Genomic DNA, 18,916 nt, shown 5'->3' with positions numbered 1-18,916 from the left:
GTAATCCTGGGCTTCGGTGGCTCAGGTGAGTGTTGGGACATCTGTGGTGTCGTGCCTTGGGTAGTTGAAAGGGCCGTCATCGCTTGCATAAATGCAGCTATAAAGTCAGCGGGTGAAGGCTGGCTTGAAGATGGTCCTGGGGTCGTGGGTTCGGATATCTTTTGTTGGGCGCCATGTTGCCGAGAGGGGGCATTGGGGCCTGTAGGACCCGTAGCCGGCTCTTCGGACTTCTGTCTGTCCTGGGAACTTGACCGCGTATTTACCATGTTTGCAGGAGCTAGAAATACCTGAATAAAGGAAATACTATAGTAGTTCCGTTACAAGTAACGGTTCCAAGTAACAGTTACAAAACAGCGGGTTAAAACGATAAAACGAGACAGATAATATATCCTTAGTATTCCTTGACTTACGGAAGGAATTACTTAGTAAAAAGAATAGAAAGTGAAATAAAATAGGAAACCAAATATAGTGAAATAAAATGTAAAAATATTTCTTAGTATTTCTTGACTTACGGAAGAAACAACTTGAATAAAATATAAAAATGGAAATCAAAACAGAGAAATAAAATAAAAGAGAACAAAATGTTTCTAAGTATTTTTTTAACCTACAGAAGAAATATCTTAGATGAAAAATCAGAAATAATAATCAATAAAAAGGAATACAATAATAATGTTGATGAAAATATTTCTAAGTGTTCTTCAACTTGCCGAAAAGAACAACTTAGACACAAAAATCAAATAAAATAGCAAGTAAAATATCAAGAGAAATATTTCTAAGAGTTCATTGACTTACCGGAAAGAACAACTTAGACACAGAGTATAAAAAATCAATATACAGAAAATAAATCAATAAAAATACAAATAAAGTAAAAGCTAAAATCCCATTTATAATCTAATCTGAAAAGGTCTGAATATAAGGTAGCGAAATAAAACAATCAGATAAAAGTGGAACAATAAAGCACCGACTAGGTCTCTGGTTAGAAGAGGCAAGCTCATCTGCCCGATGGGAGAAAATCCACTTGCTTTTATGTAAAACAAATTCATTATTTTACGCAGCAAAGCGGAATTTCCTCCGCATCGAGCCAATCAGAAATTTGGATTTGGTCAAACTTGGAATTCCCAAGTATTCTGACCAATCTCCAAATTTCTTGATGCGTCCGGCACGGCTGTCGGCTCCTGAATGCCACGCCTCCGGAGACACTACCGCCTTAAATATTTCGTGTTGATATCATGTGACCTCACGGGCTATGACGCGGATGACGTGCACCGGTAAGTAAATTAGATGAAGTGTATTTTAAATACACAGGAATGGCAGCGCTGTCAATGACGTCATCCTGGGAATAAAAATAAAATAAGACACCTTTTTAAAATAGTGATAGTGAATTGTGAATGAAATGGAATGTTGAAAATCTAGTGAAGATCATATTCTATTTTAAAAATATCTTGGGGCTAGGAAAATAGATTTAAGTATAATTGCACAATGGTGTTTACTACCGCTATTAATTTTATAAGATCTCGTGGACCCGACGAAATTTGGAGAAAACGTAGAATTTTTAAACTTGCTGCTGTAAGTGATTTCATGTTTTATCAATTTTAATAATCATTTCCGTGTATGAAGGGTTTTTATATTTTACAATCCCTATAAAATTTTATATACCATACTTCTTATTATTTATACCTATTTACAAATTTGTTACGTACATTGTTGTAGTAGTTGTACAATTGTTCTGGTGATAAAGAATAGCGAATAGTGGACATGTAAAGTGAAACATTTTTTTTGGTTTTGTATGCCTTTAATATTGTACCTATTACAACTTCAAGACTGTAAAAATACTTCCATCCAGAACTTTTCAGTTGGATACTTAATTTACACACTTATGTACAGTCTTTTTCGCCTTTTCGCATACATTGAAGCCATTTTGAAGTCTTTACTGAATGTTATTCAGTAGAGTACACAAAGGATAAGATGAAGAGACACTTCCACATTGAAGCAATGTCATTCTGAAATCATGTTGCTTCTCCAAAAGTCACTACAGCTTCATATAGCTACATCACAGAGTGTTAATTGGTTCTAGAAGGGAATCAATGTTTTTTTTTTTTTTTTTGATAAGAGGGATGTCCAGAACCTCTTTCAAAACTATGTTTTTTTGGAATATTACCTACAGGAGGCCAGAATTACTTAGAATGTATGGAGTCTATACTGCCCATTCTGTGGGTGTTTTCAAAGACACCTTTTCTTTCTTCCTCTTTAGACTTTTCTGTGTGGTGCCCTGATTTATGGCAGTATTCGCACATGCCTCTTTTATTAGGTCTGTGGCATTAATGAGTGTCATTTATATATGCCCAACATTCGCTGCATCTGTTTATTTTTAGCCTTTTTTCAATTCTTCAGTTATACATTCTTACTATGAGCAAGTACCTCCAAAGAAATTACTGAGAATTGTTTTTCTCCTCAAAAATACTATTTTAATTTGTTCAAGTAATTTATTGTGGTAACAGTAAACAAATGTTATTATGTTGTAAACTGGATAGAACAGAAATAGCTTTATTAACAAAGGTATAATACAGTATAATACATAATCATATTTTTAACATTGATGGGTTTCAAATTATAATTTAAATATTTGTTGGTGTGTATTATACTGTATTATATGTTTGTTAATAATAACATTTGTTCACTGTTTACCACAATTCACAGCATTTCAAACAATTTTCAACCTGGGTATATTTTTTTTTCTGATGGTTTGGTTCAATTGAATTATATCAGTCTGTAAAATCAAGTTCTAGATCACTAAACATCAAATAAATAATCTGGGATAATATTTCACTTATTTACAGTTGGTGTTTTTGAAGTAAATAATTCTTATCCCTCTGTATGCTGGTATGCATATTTAGTGTGATGCATAATATTGAGATGTGTGCAGCAACCTTGCAGTATACAGTAATATACATAATATACTGATAAAGTAAAAACAACAAAATTTTATTTTCACAAACAGTTATATATATTCCTTTGGATTGACAACCTTGGAGTTTAATTCCCTGCTGAGGAGAATTTTTTTGTTTTTCTAAAATTTATTATAATGAAATATAATAACAATCAAAATGAAGTAATTAAACATAAATACATAAATATATTTTTTATATTTTAAAGAATTTAAATGTGTGGTGTTATTATAAAAAATGTTTTCAAAGTATTTCAAAAAATTCAGTAATAGGCAGACATAAAATTTCATTAATCCACATATTTATAGTAATAATGTGCTATAAGAAGTATTCTCTTCTGTTGTCACTCCCTAAGTGCCACATGCTGTTTTTTATTATACTCTGCATCTATGTCTATGAATTTGTGTACATGCACCACCATTCCGTTCACATGAATGAATCAAAATTTTTAACTAAAGTATATTGACATGGATATGTCAAATTCATTGACCTATCTACTATTTTTAATGTAAAATAACCACGAGTTTCTGTTAAAATATGTTTATTTTGACGTTCTGATTTCAAATTCGGACATCTTCTTTAAAATACAAATTAAATATATTTTGTTCAATTACTTGGCAATACAAAAAATTCTAATAATTTAATATAATTTGCTTCATTAATAATGACCCTTCAGACATATATTATATATATATATATATATATATATATATATATATATATATATATATATATATATATATATATCCAAAAATATACTTGAGAATGTCGACTTTAAGGTACACTGGGACCGTTTTAGTAGTATATCGTAGTAGTTACTATAGTAGGTACTATATCGTAGTAGTTAATAAACTAACGAGATAAACAACAATATTAGATGTGGCGATACCTAACAAAAATAAGCTGCATATTTAATGCAACGAAAAGATCGCCAAGCACAGGGATCTGGGAATTCAAATAAGAAGACAATGGAGAATGGAAAGTACTCAGATAATACCCAATATTTTTTGTATATGTACGAAAAATTTTTGGAAGATACACCGATGTATCAGGTCATCTAGGACTCGATAACATGGAAAGATTCCGACCAGAGCTTAATCCTTTTGTATGTCTTAATTTGGATAACAATACTACACCAAAAAATGTTTGTATGTCTGCCTTGGATTCAAAGAAATTATGGTTGTTGCATTGAAGAGAATATAAATTAGTTTGGGTAATTATGTCATGAAATATGTCGTCAGTGAATAATTTTTCAAATATCTTAACTTCAAGCGATTTCAAACCGCTAATTCCATCCTGATGTTCCTATCGTACTATATGAGATATACCAGATATACTTAGTATATCTGGGCCTGGAGGAAAAATAACAGTATACACCTCAGACCACAAATTAGAAGCACAAATATCTTCTATAGGTGAAGGTAAACCTTCGTATTTCTTTCCATAGAGATTTCAAACACTAATACTCTCAAAATCATCTACAGATGCCATATCTGTAACAAAATTGTAAAATATCAAAAATATTCCCATACGCCTTTTGTACTTATATGAGTACAGCTAATTTTAACAACAAATAAATTACATTGTAATTAAAATTCTAAAAAATTAAATACTTAAGCCCTTTACAAAACATATTATAAACTATCGTAAACCATTTGATGGCAAAAAGAAGTAAATTATAAGTATATATATATATATATATATATATATATATATATATATATATATATATATATATATATATATATAAAGAAGTACTTGTGACTTGTTTGGAAAAAATATATAGATATGTTTTTTATGGGTTGGAGTGAATATTTTATTGACTATTGACTCCAACCCATAAAAAACATATACAGTAGACTCCCTCTATAACGAGAACTGAAATGACAGACTAATTACCTCGTTATAAGCCGATCTCGTTATATCAGACAATCATAATACTGTGCATACATATGAATCTGTAGTTTTCTAAACCATTAACTTCCTATAGTGAAGCCATTCGGAGCAATATAAGATGTTAATAAATATTGTTTGAATGGCGTTTTTGAAAAAAAGTTATTTACTTTTATTGTCAATGAAATATATTAAAACATAAGAGAGTTGTTTAAAATAAAAAGCTGTACTTATTTTTTTTTCCAACTACATAATGTATAAATCGTATTTTCAAGGATAACATAAACTATTGCTTCTGCAATTTTAAGAACTCTGTTATTTTTAACTGCTTTAAATGGTCCAGTATCATTCTATCATATATTTTCTAAAGATGTGAAACAGTTGTATTTATTCATTGTAAAGAAGTTTATTGCGGGCTGCAGTTGAGTTTATTGAGGGGCTGTTTGAAAACGTATTTATTTATAGCCACGACCGGACTAAAAACGTAAAAAACACGTGTTTGGATCTTATTACAGACGGTTATAGTTCAATAGAAATGTCACGGGACATCTAATGTATCTCGTTATAAGCGAAACCTCGTAATAACCGTGTTCGTTATAGAGGGAGTAAACTGTATATATATATATATATATACATATATATATATATATATATATATATATATATATATATATATATATATATATATATATATATACAGTATGTATATATATATACAGTATGTATATATATATACCATATGTATTGTTATGATATGTAAAATCGAGAAAAATATTGGTTTGTTTAAAAATATTTCAAAGTTCAAAAACATTAAAATAATTCAGATAAGTAGGATAATATCCAACAAACATTTCGGAGAAGGAAAGTTATTAAATCTTTGAATTACCTGTACCAAACAAAATGTAAGCTTTACATCAATCATTTCTTTGTTAAACTTGAGTGACCCGCATAAGTTTAAGTGAAACAAAAGACAAATTGAAACGGGTTTTTACAAATGCATTAGTGCAGTGATTAAAGACAATAGAAGATATTTTAGAAAGAGGTTTTTGTTAGTTTTAAGATTTATAGAAAAATATTATTTGTAAATAAGTTTTAGGAAATTTATAATTATAGGTAAAAATTTGTTTGTTATCGAAATGAAGAAATGGGGGAATTGTGACGAGTTGTGATTGGCGGAGATTGAAAAGGTGGGATAAGTGTGTGGGAGAAAGTTTAGCGAGATTGAGGAGAGAGAAAAGATATCAGTCAGTTGGTTTTCCAAATCTGTAAGAGGAACAAGGATTGTTCTCTGGCGGTTCCTGAGAGGTAGCAAGCAGTAGTGTTGAATGTTAGTGAGTTTTTGTGGAGTTAGTGTATCTGACAGAAGCTGGAGCAGCAAAATATTGTAAGTCATATTTTCCTACTTATATTCCAAGAGTCACTATTCAGGCCAACGAGAGATTCAGTTTATCGTAAAGAGAAGATATTCCAAGAGTCATTTTTCACTCGGGCCAACGAGAGATTCAGTTTATCGAGAGGAGAAAGGCTATCATAATTTGAATGATTTGTGCTTTTGAAGGAGATCATTAAAGACGATATACTTGCAACAATCTGTTGTACGATTGCTGATTACATAGGGAGCGGTTGAGAGGAGATAATATAGTCTACAAGGAACAAGGATTTGGACCACTCATCATCAGAGAGAGATATTTTGTTTCTGCAGTTTTTTTTCTTTTATTGATAACACAATTTTTACACGTAATTTAGAAAGGATATAAATATTTTGATTAGGAGAGTTAGAATAGTTTGGATTTTGAGTTTTCAATTAATATTGTTTGTACCATTAATTTTGATTGTTCACGTACGGAGAACAAAATTTTGAGAATCCTTATATGAGATTTGTTTATTGAAAACTTTTGAGTGTGAATTATTTCATTAATTTTTTTAATATATAGTGTTAGATCATATGTGTTTTTTATTATTCCGGTATTCTCTGGACCTTACCTTTCACATGTAATAGCATAGATATTGAAGCACGAATTTTAACCCTGAGATAAAAGAATTAAAAATTGTGATACGAGTCATAATCACATCATTGAAATAATTTTAATTAATCAAAAATTAATTAGCTAATTATTCCTTGGCGCACCAAGACTTTAAATATCACAATAGTATATATATATATATATATATATCTATATATATATATATATATATATATATATATATATATATATATATATATATATATATATATTCATTCAACTAGTAACTGTTTTTTTAAACGATTATATAATTTATTATCATCATTCTGGCTTTACAAACCTGCGTGGGTCCTAGCCTCTTCATCGATGTTATCAATTAACCTTGTTTTGGGTCTTCCTCTTCTTCTCTGGCCAATGGGTCTATCAAGGAGTTTTTTCTAACTTTTCAATGGGTCATTTTGTTCCATCTGCATTACATGCCCTATCCACATCAGACATCCTATCTTAATATCTTTTACGATATCAGGTTCCTGATATATTCTATAAAATTCGAAGTTGTATCGTCTTCTCCGCACTCCATTGTCATTTACTGCTCCATAGATTCGCCTTAGTATTTTTCTTTCGAAACATCCCAACATGTTTTCATTATTTTTTGTTAGAGTCCAGGTTGTGATGGGTAGCTCTTTCGGGGCGACAGACTCAGTAAAACACAGGTTTGAAATAAAAATAAATATATTAATTTAGCATATATACAATAAATAAAAATAAAAAGGAATTCTACATTGTATACTTATACAATAAATAAAATAAAATGAATTCTACGTCCCCGTCTGGATCCCGCGATGAATGAAGTCCCCGGCGAACGTCTATAAAAGAAAAGAAATTAGTACTAATAAGAAATGAAATGGGGGAAATCGATCGCGCGCAGATTTATACTCGCTTTCGCTTCAATTCAGCGAAAGCTCCGAATGTACTCGCAAACAAAATATTTAGCTGTGCAGACCCACGGCAATGTTCAATACACAATAGCGATGGGTTCCGCTTGGTTAAGGACAGAGTACGATCCTCAATACGGAAATCTCTCTGTCCCGGTTGACTCTGTGCAGATCCACGGTAATGTTCAATACACAATACCGATGGGTTCCGCTTGGTTATGGACAGAGTACGATCCTCAATACGGAAATCTCTCTGTCCGGGTTGGGTCGCAGGTTCACTACACCGACGAGTCAGGGAGCCTAGAGCGCTAGCTACAAGACTGTCTAATTCCGTTACTTACACGCCTTAAATAGCCGCTACGAATCCCACTTCGTCGTCTCGTTGTAGAAGTTGATGCGCAAATATTGACACTCCCACGGTTCGAACTGTTAAACGATCAGAACATCGTTACAAGGTCTCTGAACCATATTATGTTAGGACTGGGCGTATTGTTTTGTAGAGTTTTATTTTTGTATTTCTCGATATAATTGTGGTTTTAAGAAGGAGTTTGAGCCCAAAAAAGCATCTGTTGGCCTTGCAAATTCTGGGGCTTATCTCTGTGGTACTATTATTTTGAGTGTTATGGAGCACTCCCACAGGAGGCAAATTTGTTCACTGCTTCGATGACGTCGTTTTTAACAAGTGATTGTAGGATTTGTGGTTGCATGTTTATTTTCTTATACTTGGTTTTGCTGGTGTTTATTATTAAATCCATTTTTGTAACTTCCGATTTCAAATTCGGACATCTTCAAAGTAAGAACTACTTTCAATAAGTAACTGGTTTACCAGTTATCCGCGCATGATCAATCTACTTCAGACTCATGACCTTACATTGGTTGGGACAGTTAGGAAGAACAAAAGGCCAATTCCAACAGCACTTCTGAACACACGAGTAAGAGAAATTCACAGTTCAAAATTTGCCTTCAAAGAAGATATAACGGCTGTCTCATATGTGTCAAAAACATAATCCTCTTTTATACATTGCATCATGATGATACTATAATTGAAGAAGCTGGTGAAAAGAAATTACCTGAAATAATTGACTTTTATTACAATTCAACCAAAGGCGGTGTAGACACATTGGATGAGCTATCTGCTAATTACAGCGTACCAAGAAATAGTCGTCGTTGGACTTTGACACTATTTTTTTCTTTTTTGAATACAGCTGAAGTAAATGCTCAAGTTATATATGAAACAAATACAAAAAACGATAAATTAAAAAGACGAATTTTTTTGAAAGAACTGGGTGTGCAGCTGATTTCTGATCTTTGAAACCAACAAAGACAAAACCATTCCTTGCGTCGACCACTACGTGATAATCAGCAACCAGAGGTACATCAGTTGGGACATAAGCGACGTAGGACAAGCAGTAGATGTTCTGTTTGTCCAATAAATAAAGATAAGAAGACTTTTTACATATGCATGCTATGTGATACTCCAATTTGTTTGGAACACGCAATAATGACGTGTTCAAATTGCGACAACTTTGAGGAGTCGTAACATTTTTATTTTTTAATGTATTTTGGCGATCATTTTTTTCTTTAGTTTGTAGAATCTTAGGCTATAAGTTTATTTAGAGTTGTGTGATCAATAAAATTTTTCCTAATATCTGAGTGTATTATTGTTCACTCGTGTTTTTTGACTAGCATAATTGCAATATGTTGGATAAATTTAATGCTGTTTACCATTTAAATATAAGACTTTTACAGTACCATATTTAATTTATTTGAATCATATATAAGTAAAAACCAAGATTAACCATTTTAAATGATTAAATCTAAAAATTTTAACTTCCTGCGTTAATTTAGTTTGGGGTATGACATACCCCGGAACACCTCTCGTGCTAATTTATCTAGGCACACTACGCAGGGTTAAAATACAAATTAAACATATTTTGTTCTATTACATGGCAATACAAAAAATTGTAATAATTTAATATAATTTGTCTCGTTAATAATGACTCTTCAGATATATATATATATATATATATATATATATATATATATATATATATATATATATATGTTTATATGATGATGATGATAAATGATATAATTGTTTAAAGAAACAGTTACTGAATAACGTATACAGTAGCAGATTGAACGGTATACCAGAGAGAGTAAAAGAAATTTTATTATTTTTTATTTTTTGAGACAACAGTTGACTTTAGAAAAGAATTTATAAGAAAGTATTCTGTTAATGGTGCATTCTACCCATATCTTTTTGGAGCGTAACGTTGCCGGCTCTTAAATGCTGCACTCAGCCCATACCTTTCAGGAACGCACTATTTTCCGGGACACCCTGTATATTAAATATATATATATATATATATATATATATATATATATATATATATATATATACATATATATATATATATATATATATATATATATATATATATATATATATATATATACATATATATACATATATATACATATATATACATATATTAGAGCTAACTTAGAGCTAAGATTAATACTATTATAAAAATTAATATTAAACTCACCAGTCTTCCGGGTTGAACCGCGTCGATATCCATTTTGCCGAGCTTTCGACATCCTCTCTGATGTCTTCTTCAGGGCTTCCGAGGTCTCAGTCTCCCGAGCCCCCAGACACTACTACACTCACTAGTCACTTCTAGTTCACTCACTAGTTCACTACTACGACTGGGACCAGGGGCCGGTTCATTTATACCGTCGATGGTGACGTGGCCTAGGTGGGGGTTAGGGTGGGGTTGGCGCGAGAGTAGGCGCGAACATTTCCGAGAGTGGGATTTTGATTCGAGGATGGAGGGGGCGATATTTTGTTTATAAGAGGCCTCCATGTAGAAGGTAACCGTATGGCGTCATCTCTTTTATTAAGGCAATTTGGTCTTTTTTCTATTTCTATGGCTTCTCGGATAATTCTTGGTTTATAAAAGCGGATGGGGGCTATGGTTCTGGAGTTTTCAAAATCAGTTTTGTGATCTGTATGAAGATGGTGTTGACCGAGAGCTGAAATTGAATCGGAATTGCGAACAGAAATGGAATGTTTATAAATCCTATTTTGAATTCTACGATTTGTTTGGCCTATATAGGATCGGGGACAGTCTGCACAAGGAATTTCATAAACTCCGTGCTGTTCATATGGAATACTGTCTTTGATTGATCGGACAAGAGATGAAAGTTTTTGTTGAGTTGTAAATATTGTTTTTATTCCTCTTGGTTTAAGAATTTTGTCGATTTTGTCAGTGACACCTTTGATGTAAGGAAGAAAAGCTTTCGTATGATAAGGGTCTGAGTCTTTGGATTGAGATTAAGTGGGAGATTGATGTCTGTGGATGCTCCTATTGATGTGATTTTCGCGGTAACCGTTTTGGATGAGGGCTTGTTTTAAACAAGAAAGCTCAGCGGATCTACTTGCATCATCGGAAAGGCGTATTGATCTGGATACAAGGGTATTAATGACTGAATTAATTTGTGAAGGTGGGTGGTGAGAGTTGGCATGCAAGTAACGATTGGTATGTGTGGGTTTTCGATAGACAGAGTAATGAAAACCTTGAGATTGGTGTTTCTTTATGAAAACATCGAGAAACGGTAGGGATGAATCAGTTTCCACCTCCATCGTGAACTGGATACTAGGATGTATACCATTCAGATGGGTTTGGAAAGACACCAAAGCATCCCTGCCATGGGGCCAAATGACGAATGTATCGTCAACGTATCGTAGCCAACATGTGGGTTTGAGCATTGATGTGGATAGTGCTCGGGTCTCGAAGTCTTCCATAAAGATATTGGCAATCACTGGAGATAGAGGGGAGCCCATTGGGGCACCATTTATTTGTCTGTAGAATTGATTTTGGAAGATGAAATATGTGTTGGACATACAATGTTTAATGAGAGATAAGTGGTCTTGTTGGATACTGTACTTAGTTTTCAGAATGTTTAGAGTTTCATCTATAGGAATATTTGTAAAAAGTGAGACAATATCGAAACTTACTAGAATGTCTGACGGTGATATAGGGTATTGTTTAAGAAGTTCAATGAAATGAAAAGAGTTTTTGACGAAGGATGAAACATTTTCGGCGAAAGGTTATAGAGTTTTGGCCAAATACTTGGCCAATGGTTGTGTAGGGCAGTTGTATACACTGACAATGGGACGTAGAGGAATATCGGGTTTGTGAATTTTGGGGAGGCCATATATTCGAGGTGTTCTTGAAGACTTTTCACAAGGAATTAGAGATTTTTTGATGTCAACAGGAAGAGAGGTTTTATTGATAATGGCTTTTGTTGTTTTCTCCAGATAGGTTGTTGGATTATTAGGAATTGGTTTGTAGTCTGGAGTGTTAACGAGATTTGAAAGTTTATTGATGTAAGAAGAAGTGTTTAGGATGACGGTGGTGTTTCCTTTATCGGCGGGAAGAATGACTAGATCTGGATTTGAACGAAGTTCTTTCAGGGCTTTTTTTCTCGGATTGGCTAATGTTCTGAGCAGGAGGCTTTGAGTTTCTAAGAACTCTAGAGATGTCTTGTCTGGTTATTTCAGTATCTTCGGAAGATAAACTGGAGATGGCTTCTTCAGTTTGACAGATGATTGTCTCAATTGGAATGTGACTTGGGGTAACAGAGTAATTGAAACCTTTTGCTAAAACTTGAGTGGCAATGGCAGAAATAGGGGTACCAGAAAAGTTATGGACCACTGTAGTGGGTTCCAGCGTTGAGGTTTTTGGAATTTGTTCGGAAATGAGATGCAATAATTTGCGCTTCTGAGTTTTACTCTTAGATTCGAAAGTGTTTAGGGCTGATTGTGTATTGATACGGTCGAAACTGTCCCATAATATAGGATGTACATTGAAAGAATGAATAGAAGAGCAGATATTGAAAATATTGCTATTTGTGACATCTAGTTTTCGTCTAGTGGAATGAATAGCTTCACGGAGAAGAGCAAAACTGGTTTTCCTAAGAATTTGGGAGATAGAAGAAGAAGAAGTGTGGTGTTTAAGTTTCAGAAATTTGGGAATGACTTTATGGTCTCGGCAGGCTTTAAGGAAAGTTAAATCACAAAGAAGACGATTTTTACGTAGTAGTAGGTTACTATATGATTTAGTGAGCTGGTAAAATTCCTCCCCGTAGAGGCGAATAAAATGTTCGGAAAGATTTCCGCGGTTGGTACAATTAAACTTAGAGCTAAGATTAATACTATTATGAAAATTAATATTAAACTCACCAGTCTTCCGGGTTGAACCGCGTCGATATTCATTTTGCCGAGCTTTCGACATCCTCTCTGATGTCTTCTTCAGGGCTTCCGAGGTCTCAGTCTCCCGAGCCCCCAGACACTACTACACTCACTAGTCACTTCTAGTTCACTCACTAGTTCACTATATAGATATATATATATATATATATATATATATATATATATATATATATATAGATATATTTATTTATATATATATATATATAGATATATTTATTTATATATATATATATATATATATATATATATATATATATATATATATATATATATATATATATATATATATATATATATGTAGGCGCCACGCCCTTCCGCTAAGTATCTATGGAGGAGTATCACCGAGCCGCAAGCCCTAATCTCTTGCCTACTGCAACATATTCTAGTCTAAGCCGCAGGTTCGTTTTAGAATTTTAAATTGCTTCGTTAGCCTTTTTTATTTTTCTGTACACCGAGCCAGGGCTTGAACGCCCATCCACTTAACCATTCGACAGTGAAGCGAATGCGAGTCGGCCGTCTGATTCACTTGATTATCTGACCGTAACTTAATAATTAACATGCCAAACGTATATTTTCGAGAAGACAAGATCCAAAGGGTAACATGTTATTATAGGAACCATTCTATTGAAGAAATAATAATAGTTATTTATTGCTGCTTTGGAAAATCGCGCAATTCCGACAGAGAAAACAGTTCGATGAATTATTAAAAACTTTGAAAACTTCGGTTGCATAAATACCTGTATGAAATGTCGTCCACCGGATCAACCACGATCGATACAAATCTCTTTTGAACGCGAAGCTCGCGAAATGCAAGTTTGTTTAACTGCTGAAGAAACGCCTTGTTCGAGTATACAAATTGTGGACGAAGTTGACCTAAAGGAGAGAACTGTAAGGAATATTTTAAAACGAAATGAATACAATTGCTATAAAGTGAAAACCACCCAAGAACTTTTTCCAGGCGATTAATTTTAAACATATGGAATTTTGTGAAACTATGAAGAAGAAATCGAATGAGAACAATAACTTTTTAAAAAATGTTTTGTTTTCTGATGAATTTTCATTCACAATCCATAAACGTCATAATCCATCTGTCGTCCGCTATTGGTCTAGGGAAAATAAACATTTGACCTTGCGGTCAACTTCGACGATGTCTTGTTTCAACAGGATGGCTGTCCAGCACATAATGCAATCGAATTTAAAAATTATTTGGAGCAAATATTCATTGGACGATTAATTTCTACACGAGGATTGCCCATTCCTTGTAGATGGTGACTGAATCTCACTTATATTCAAACAATTAAGTGTTATCTTTGTTCCATATACTGAATAAAGTATACGGTAGTTGAAAATTTGTCATATCGGAAAATATATACAGGGTGGTCCTTAAGTAATTGTACAAACAAAAACCATAGATTCTGCACTTTAAAATATTACGATTTAAGCCAACTTGCTTAAATAAAATGTTGATATTAAGAAAGATACAGGGTGTTAAAGTGGAAATTTAAAATTTTATTTTTCGCTATAACTTTTACGTTTGTAAATATTTATAGACAAAAATTTACAATTAGATGCTTTTGAGTAGGATAAATTATAATTTTATACATACTATAATGTAACTGATAGAGGGCGCCATATATGTCACATGTGTGGCATAAATTTGCGCTTAACTTTTTTGCTCCTTAAGCTAGCTCTATTTGTGTTGAAAAATATTGAAGATATATTATTTTTACAAATAAAAGGTATACTTGTTAGTAACCTCAAAATTCAACCGTTTTTGAGATAATCGCATTTTATAAGTCAGCTGCATAATAATATTTGTGTGGTAAAGCAGTGAATATCTGTAGATAAGCCTAATTCATAGGTTATTTTTATTAAAACAACTCAAAGATGATAAGGTTACATCACAAAATGCTTTGTTATGGCTGCTAAATGTCTTATTGGAAAAAAGATTCTCAATCTTCTTCTTTAGGTGCCGTGACCGTATTCAGACGTTGGCGGTCATTATGTTTACAATTTCCCTTTTCTATCGCTTCCTAAGTTTCTATACTGTCGTTGTATTACTTTTTCTCCATTGTAAAATGCTGAAAACCCAAAATATGTGGTTTATGCAAGATGGTACATCACCACATTCTAGAGAGAAGGCAGTGAGAACATACTTAAATACAACTTTTCTGAAAGTTGAATTGGTCGTCGTAGTCGTATTCCTTGGCAATGTGGTGAGATATTGATATAATCATTTAATTAAAAAAAAAATCCCAAAAGAATACTTATTATTCATTACACAGTAAACAAACAGGCAATTTACTTTAGCATAATATTTGTTCGTTAGTAAATCATAATAGTCCATTTGTTCGAGATGTAATTATAGTTACTCGTAAGCTGTAACGTAATCATATAAATAAGTAATGTCATTGATAGGTTATTCCGTGTGTATATAAGTAACCAATGAACGAGATACATCACAGTTTAATACATTATTTTTAACCTCTGCGACAAATAAGATGTAATTCCACAATATACCATAAGATTTGGATATGTAGCCAAAAGAATATATTCATCCATTATACATTATAGCCACCACGTAGCCCAGAATTTAATCCGCTTGATTTTGGTGTATGGGGCGCATTCAAGCAACGTGTTTATAAGAATCCTATAAATATTCGCAACCAACTATGGGAAGAAATAAATACTGCAGCAGTTTCTTTAGAACCAATGATGCTATTTAGTATGTGACGATCTTTTATGGAATATATTGACAAATAAATTAAAGAAAATGGGACATATCGAACACTTATTGTACTTTGACAAAAAGTTATGTTATTTAGTTTAACTATTTCTTAATTTGGTTTATAAACAAAATGTTTTGATTATGACTTTAATTTAACATAAAACGTAAAATGTTTGATGTAAAATCCTATTATTCTGTTATTTTGTCAAATCCTATTATTAATTATCCTGCTGATATATTTATTTTATTTAATATTTCGTTAACTATTAACTTTAGTTAAAGGTATATAATACCAAAATTCAGAAGTATTAATGTTTTTGTCTATTTTGCCTTCGTTGCCTGGAGTAATTGCCCTTAAATTAGAATTATGCAGCTGATTTCTAAAATGCGATTATCTCGAAAACTGTTGAGTTTTGAAGTTATTAACAGGTATACCTTTTTTTGTTACAATAATGTATCTTTAATATTTGTTATCACAAATACAGGCAACTTAAAAATCAAAAAAGTGCAACTTTATGCCACATATGTGGCTATGTGGCGCCCTCTATTAGCTACATCAAAGTGTGCATCAAATTATTATTTCTCATACTTAAAAGTACCCAGCTGTAAATTTTTATACAAAAATGTTTACAAACATGAAAGTTATAGCAAAAAATAAAATTTTAAATTTGCACTTTAACACCCTTTACCTTTCTTAATATCAACATTTTATTAAAGCAATTTGGCTTTAGATAGAAAGATACAAAAAATAAGAATGCTCTAATTTTGACATTTTAAATCTCCAAACTCACAGCATTAATTGCGGTCATTCTTCATATATGTCTTTGGGAACATATTTTATTCTATAAGAATGTGCTAAAAATCTTATACATAAAATCATTATACAGTTACTACATAATCAAACTATAGCAACATACTATGAACTTAAGTTACTTTTCTTTCTATTTATTCTTTTATTTAACTAATCTGTATACAATCTGATTTTTTAGCACTTTATTGGACGAAGAAGAAATTGTTACAGCATTGCAATCAGAAATGTCAACAGAGCTCTAGTTTATGCTACAAAAGGGAGAAAATTAAGGAAAGAAGACATGGCTAGTGTTAGTATTCTTTTATTTTAATATACATTTTTACTGTGGCTAACTAAATCAAGCTATCCAAAGCCATCAACAAATACATTTAAATTCATAGTGGGTTTAATTTTTAAAAAATCTTGGCCTGTCACTGTATTTAACCGCTAAAAGTCAAAATTGCAATATCTTTTAGTTACATTTTATGGAAATTTTATTCCATTTATGATATGATATAGTAAAAATTCTGGATAAATATGCACTCTGGATAAATAACACAGTATTCAATATCTAAAAGTATTATGTTTTTTAGGTTGATACTATCAATTTTTTACATATAATTTAAGTTAGTAGAATAATATTCTCGGAAAACTGTATGAAATGTTTTATTTCTATAGAATATTCTTTAAAATATTTAATGGATTTAAAATATTGGAATTATAGATTTAATACTTTAAAACTTTATATTTCAATTTAAAAAGTAATACTTAAATATCCTTTATATTGATATCTTTGATATTTGAAATACTATATTATTTAATACATTAAAAAATGTAACATATTTTTATAATTAAATAATTGTGAATGACATTACAGCAGTAATATTTTTTTTCGAGAATTCTACTAATACAGTCAGACAACAAAAAAGCTAAAATCTAGAACAGTCACATTCTCTTTTTCATTGATGTCATTTCATGAGATCAATACTCAATGACTCTTAGCATTGGATTGTAGAATAGGTGCCACTACTTTTCCAGACTTTTTCTGATCTATTGATTTTTAGTTTTATCTTTTTTTGAAACACCGCATATCTATATAAGTATTCTCATTTCTGATCATGTTTTATTATACATCCTAGCTGGTCTTACAATAGCTGTGGTATAGAAATTACCTTTAAGTTGTCTATTATTTTTTATCACATGTACTATGTGATAAAAACGCTTTCTTATGTAGTTTTTGTGTTAAAAAATTGTTTATTGTTTAAGAAAGCCCTGAAATTAGGATTATCTTAGTAACAGACAAAAAACCTGTTACCTTCGGCTCGATTACATATACAGGCAAGATATCAACAAAAATAGCGAAACACATACAAAGAAAGGAGTAACACCAGCTTTCAGAACAAACAACAACTTAAGCAAATTTATTAAGAACAAAAAGAGAAAAAAGAAAAACCACTTACACAGTGGTGTATACAAACCATATATACGTTGATGAGCGATATTCTTAACAAACTATCGTGTTGTGATCGGTATATCGAACAAAATTTGCGTTGGAGCGGTACGAGAATGGGGATTTACACTAGGTTCTTCTTGGCTTGTTCGCATATACTATGTACTATGTAATTCAGGTAGCGGATAAAAGAAGAAAAAAATTGGTAAGGCAATTCAAGAATAGAGAATGGTAAATATTTAGATTATAAGTAACCAAGATTGAGAACAATAAGTTGATGGTATAGTAAGGCAATGCTCTAAAAACCTAATTCTTAAGCATACCAAATCAAAGTATGCTCTGCCAAAGCAAAGCAAAAATTATGTTAAATTAAGACATTCGTTATGCTATACAAACATTTGTTTTTTAATTATTTTATTTCAATTATTTTTTAAGTTCCGATTTAACTACGAAAATATTCTTGGTTTGCCCTTAGTTATTGTTTTATTTAAATAATAAATATTTATATATTTTATTTCTGTTGGTTGTTTTAGTTATGGGAAATGAGGATAAGAGCAGGTTGTGATCAACATAATGTAAGTTACGAAACTTTCAGAGAGGGTCTGGTGAGATCTGATATACTATTGAATAGAAGAACCTTGGCAGATCTAGCTTGTTGGGAACCATACTCATTTAAAGCACTCACAGACATTGCTAAAAGAAGAGCTGTGGATGATGGTTTAGCTGGAATAAGTGCAGATAGCTCCCTTGATAGGATAATTACTAGAGGCTGTATGGCCAAACAAAAGTAGCTTTTAAAATGCATATGTAGATAATATATGTAAATTTGAGTTTTATGATAAATACAAATAAATATAAGCAATTAGTTCTTTATCTTTAATATTGCGATAAAAACAGTGCCTGGGGTGATTTAGGGGTGGATTGTGTCGC

General features: G+C 31.9%; 1 protein-coding gene across 1 annotated transcript; it reads left to right on the top strand.

Annotated features, from left to right (window-relative positions):
- The first annotated feature begins 1,311 nt into the window (after positions 1-1,311).
- Positions 1,312-18,851, top strand: mRpL20 (mitochondrial ribosomal protein L20). The gene is made up of 3 exons (XM_072537692.1): positions 1,312-1,566; positions 16,736-16,846; positions 18,520-18,851. Exons 1-3 carry the CDS (start codon positions 1,480-1,482, stop codon positions 18,775-18,777), a joined length of 456 nt encoding a protein of 151 aa, XP_072393793.1. The 5' UTR covers positions 1,312-1,479; the 3' UTR covers positions 18,778-18,851.
- The last annotated feature ends 65 nt before the right edge of the window (positions 18,852-18,916 follow it).

The sequence above is a fragment of the Diabrotica undecimpunctata genome, chromosome 7 (assembly GCF_040954645.1).
Source record: "Diabrotica undecimpunctata isolate CICGRU chromosome 7, icDiaUnde3, whole genome shotgun sequence".
Classification (NCBI taxonomy): domain Eukaryota; kingdom Metazoa; phylum Arthropoda; class Insecta; order Coleoptera; family Chrysomelidae; genus Diabrotica; species Diabrotica undecimpunctata.
Note: the sequence above shows the minus strand (reverse complement) of the source record. Positions and strands in the feature narration are given on the sequence as shown.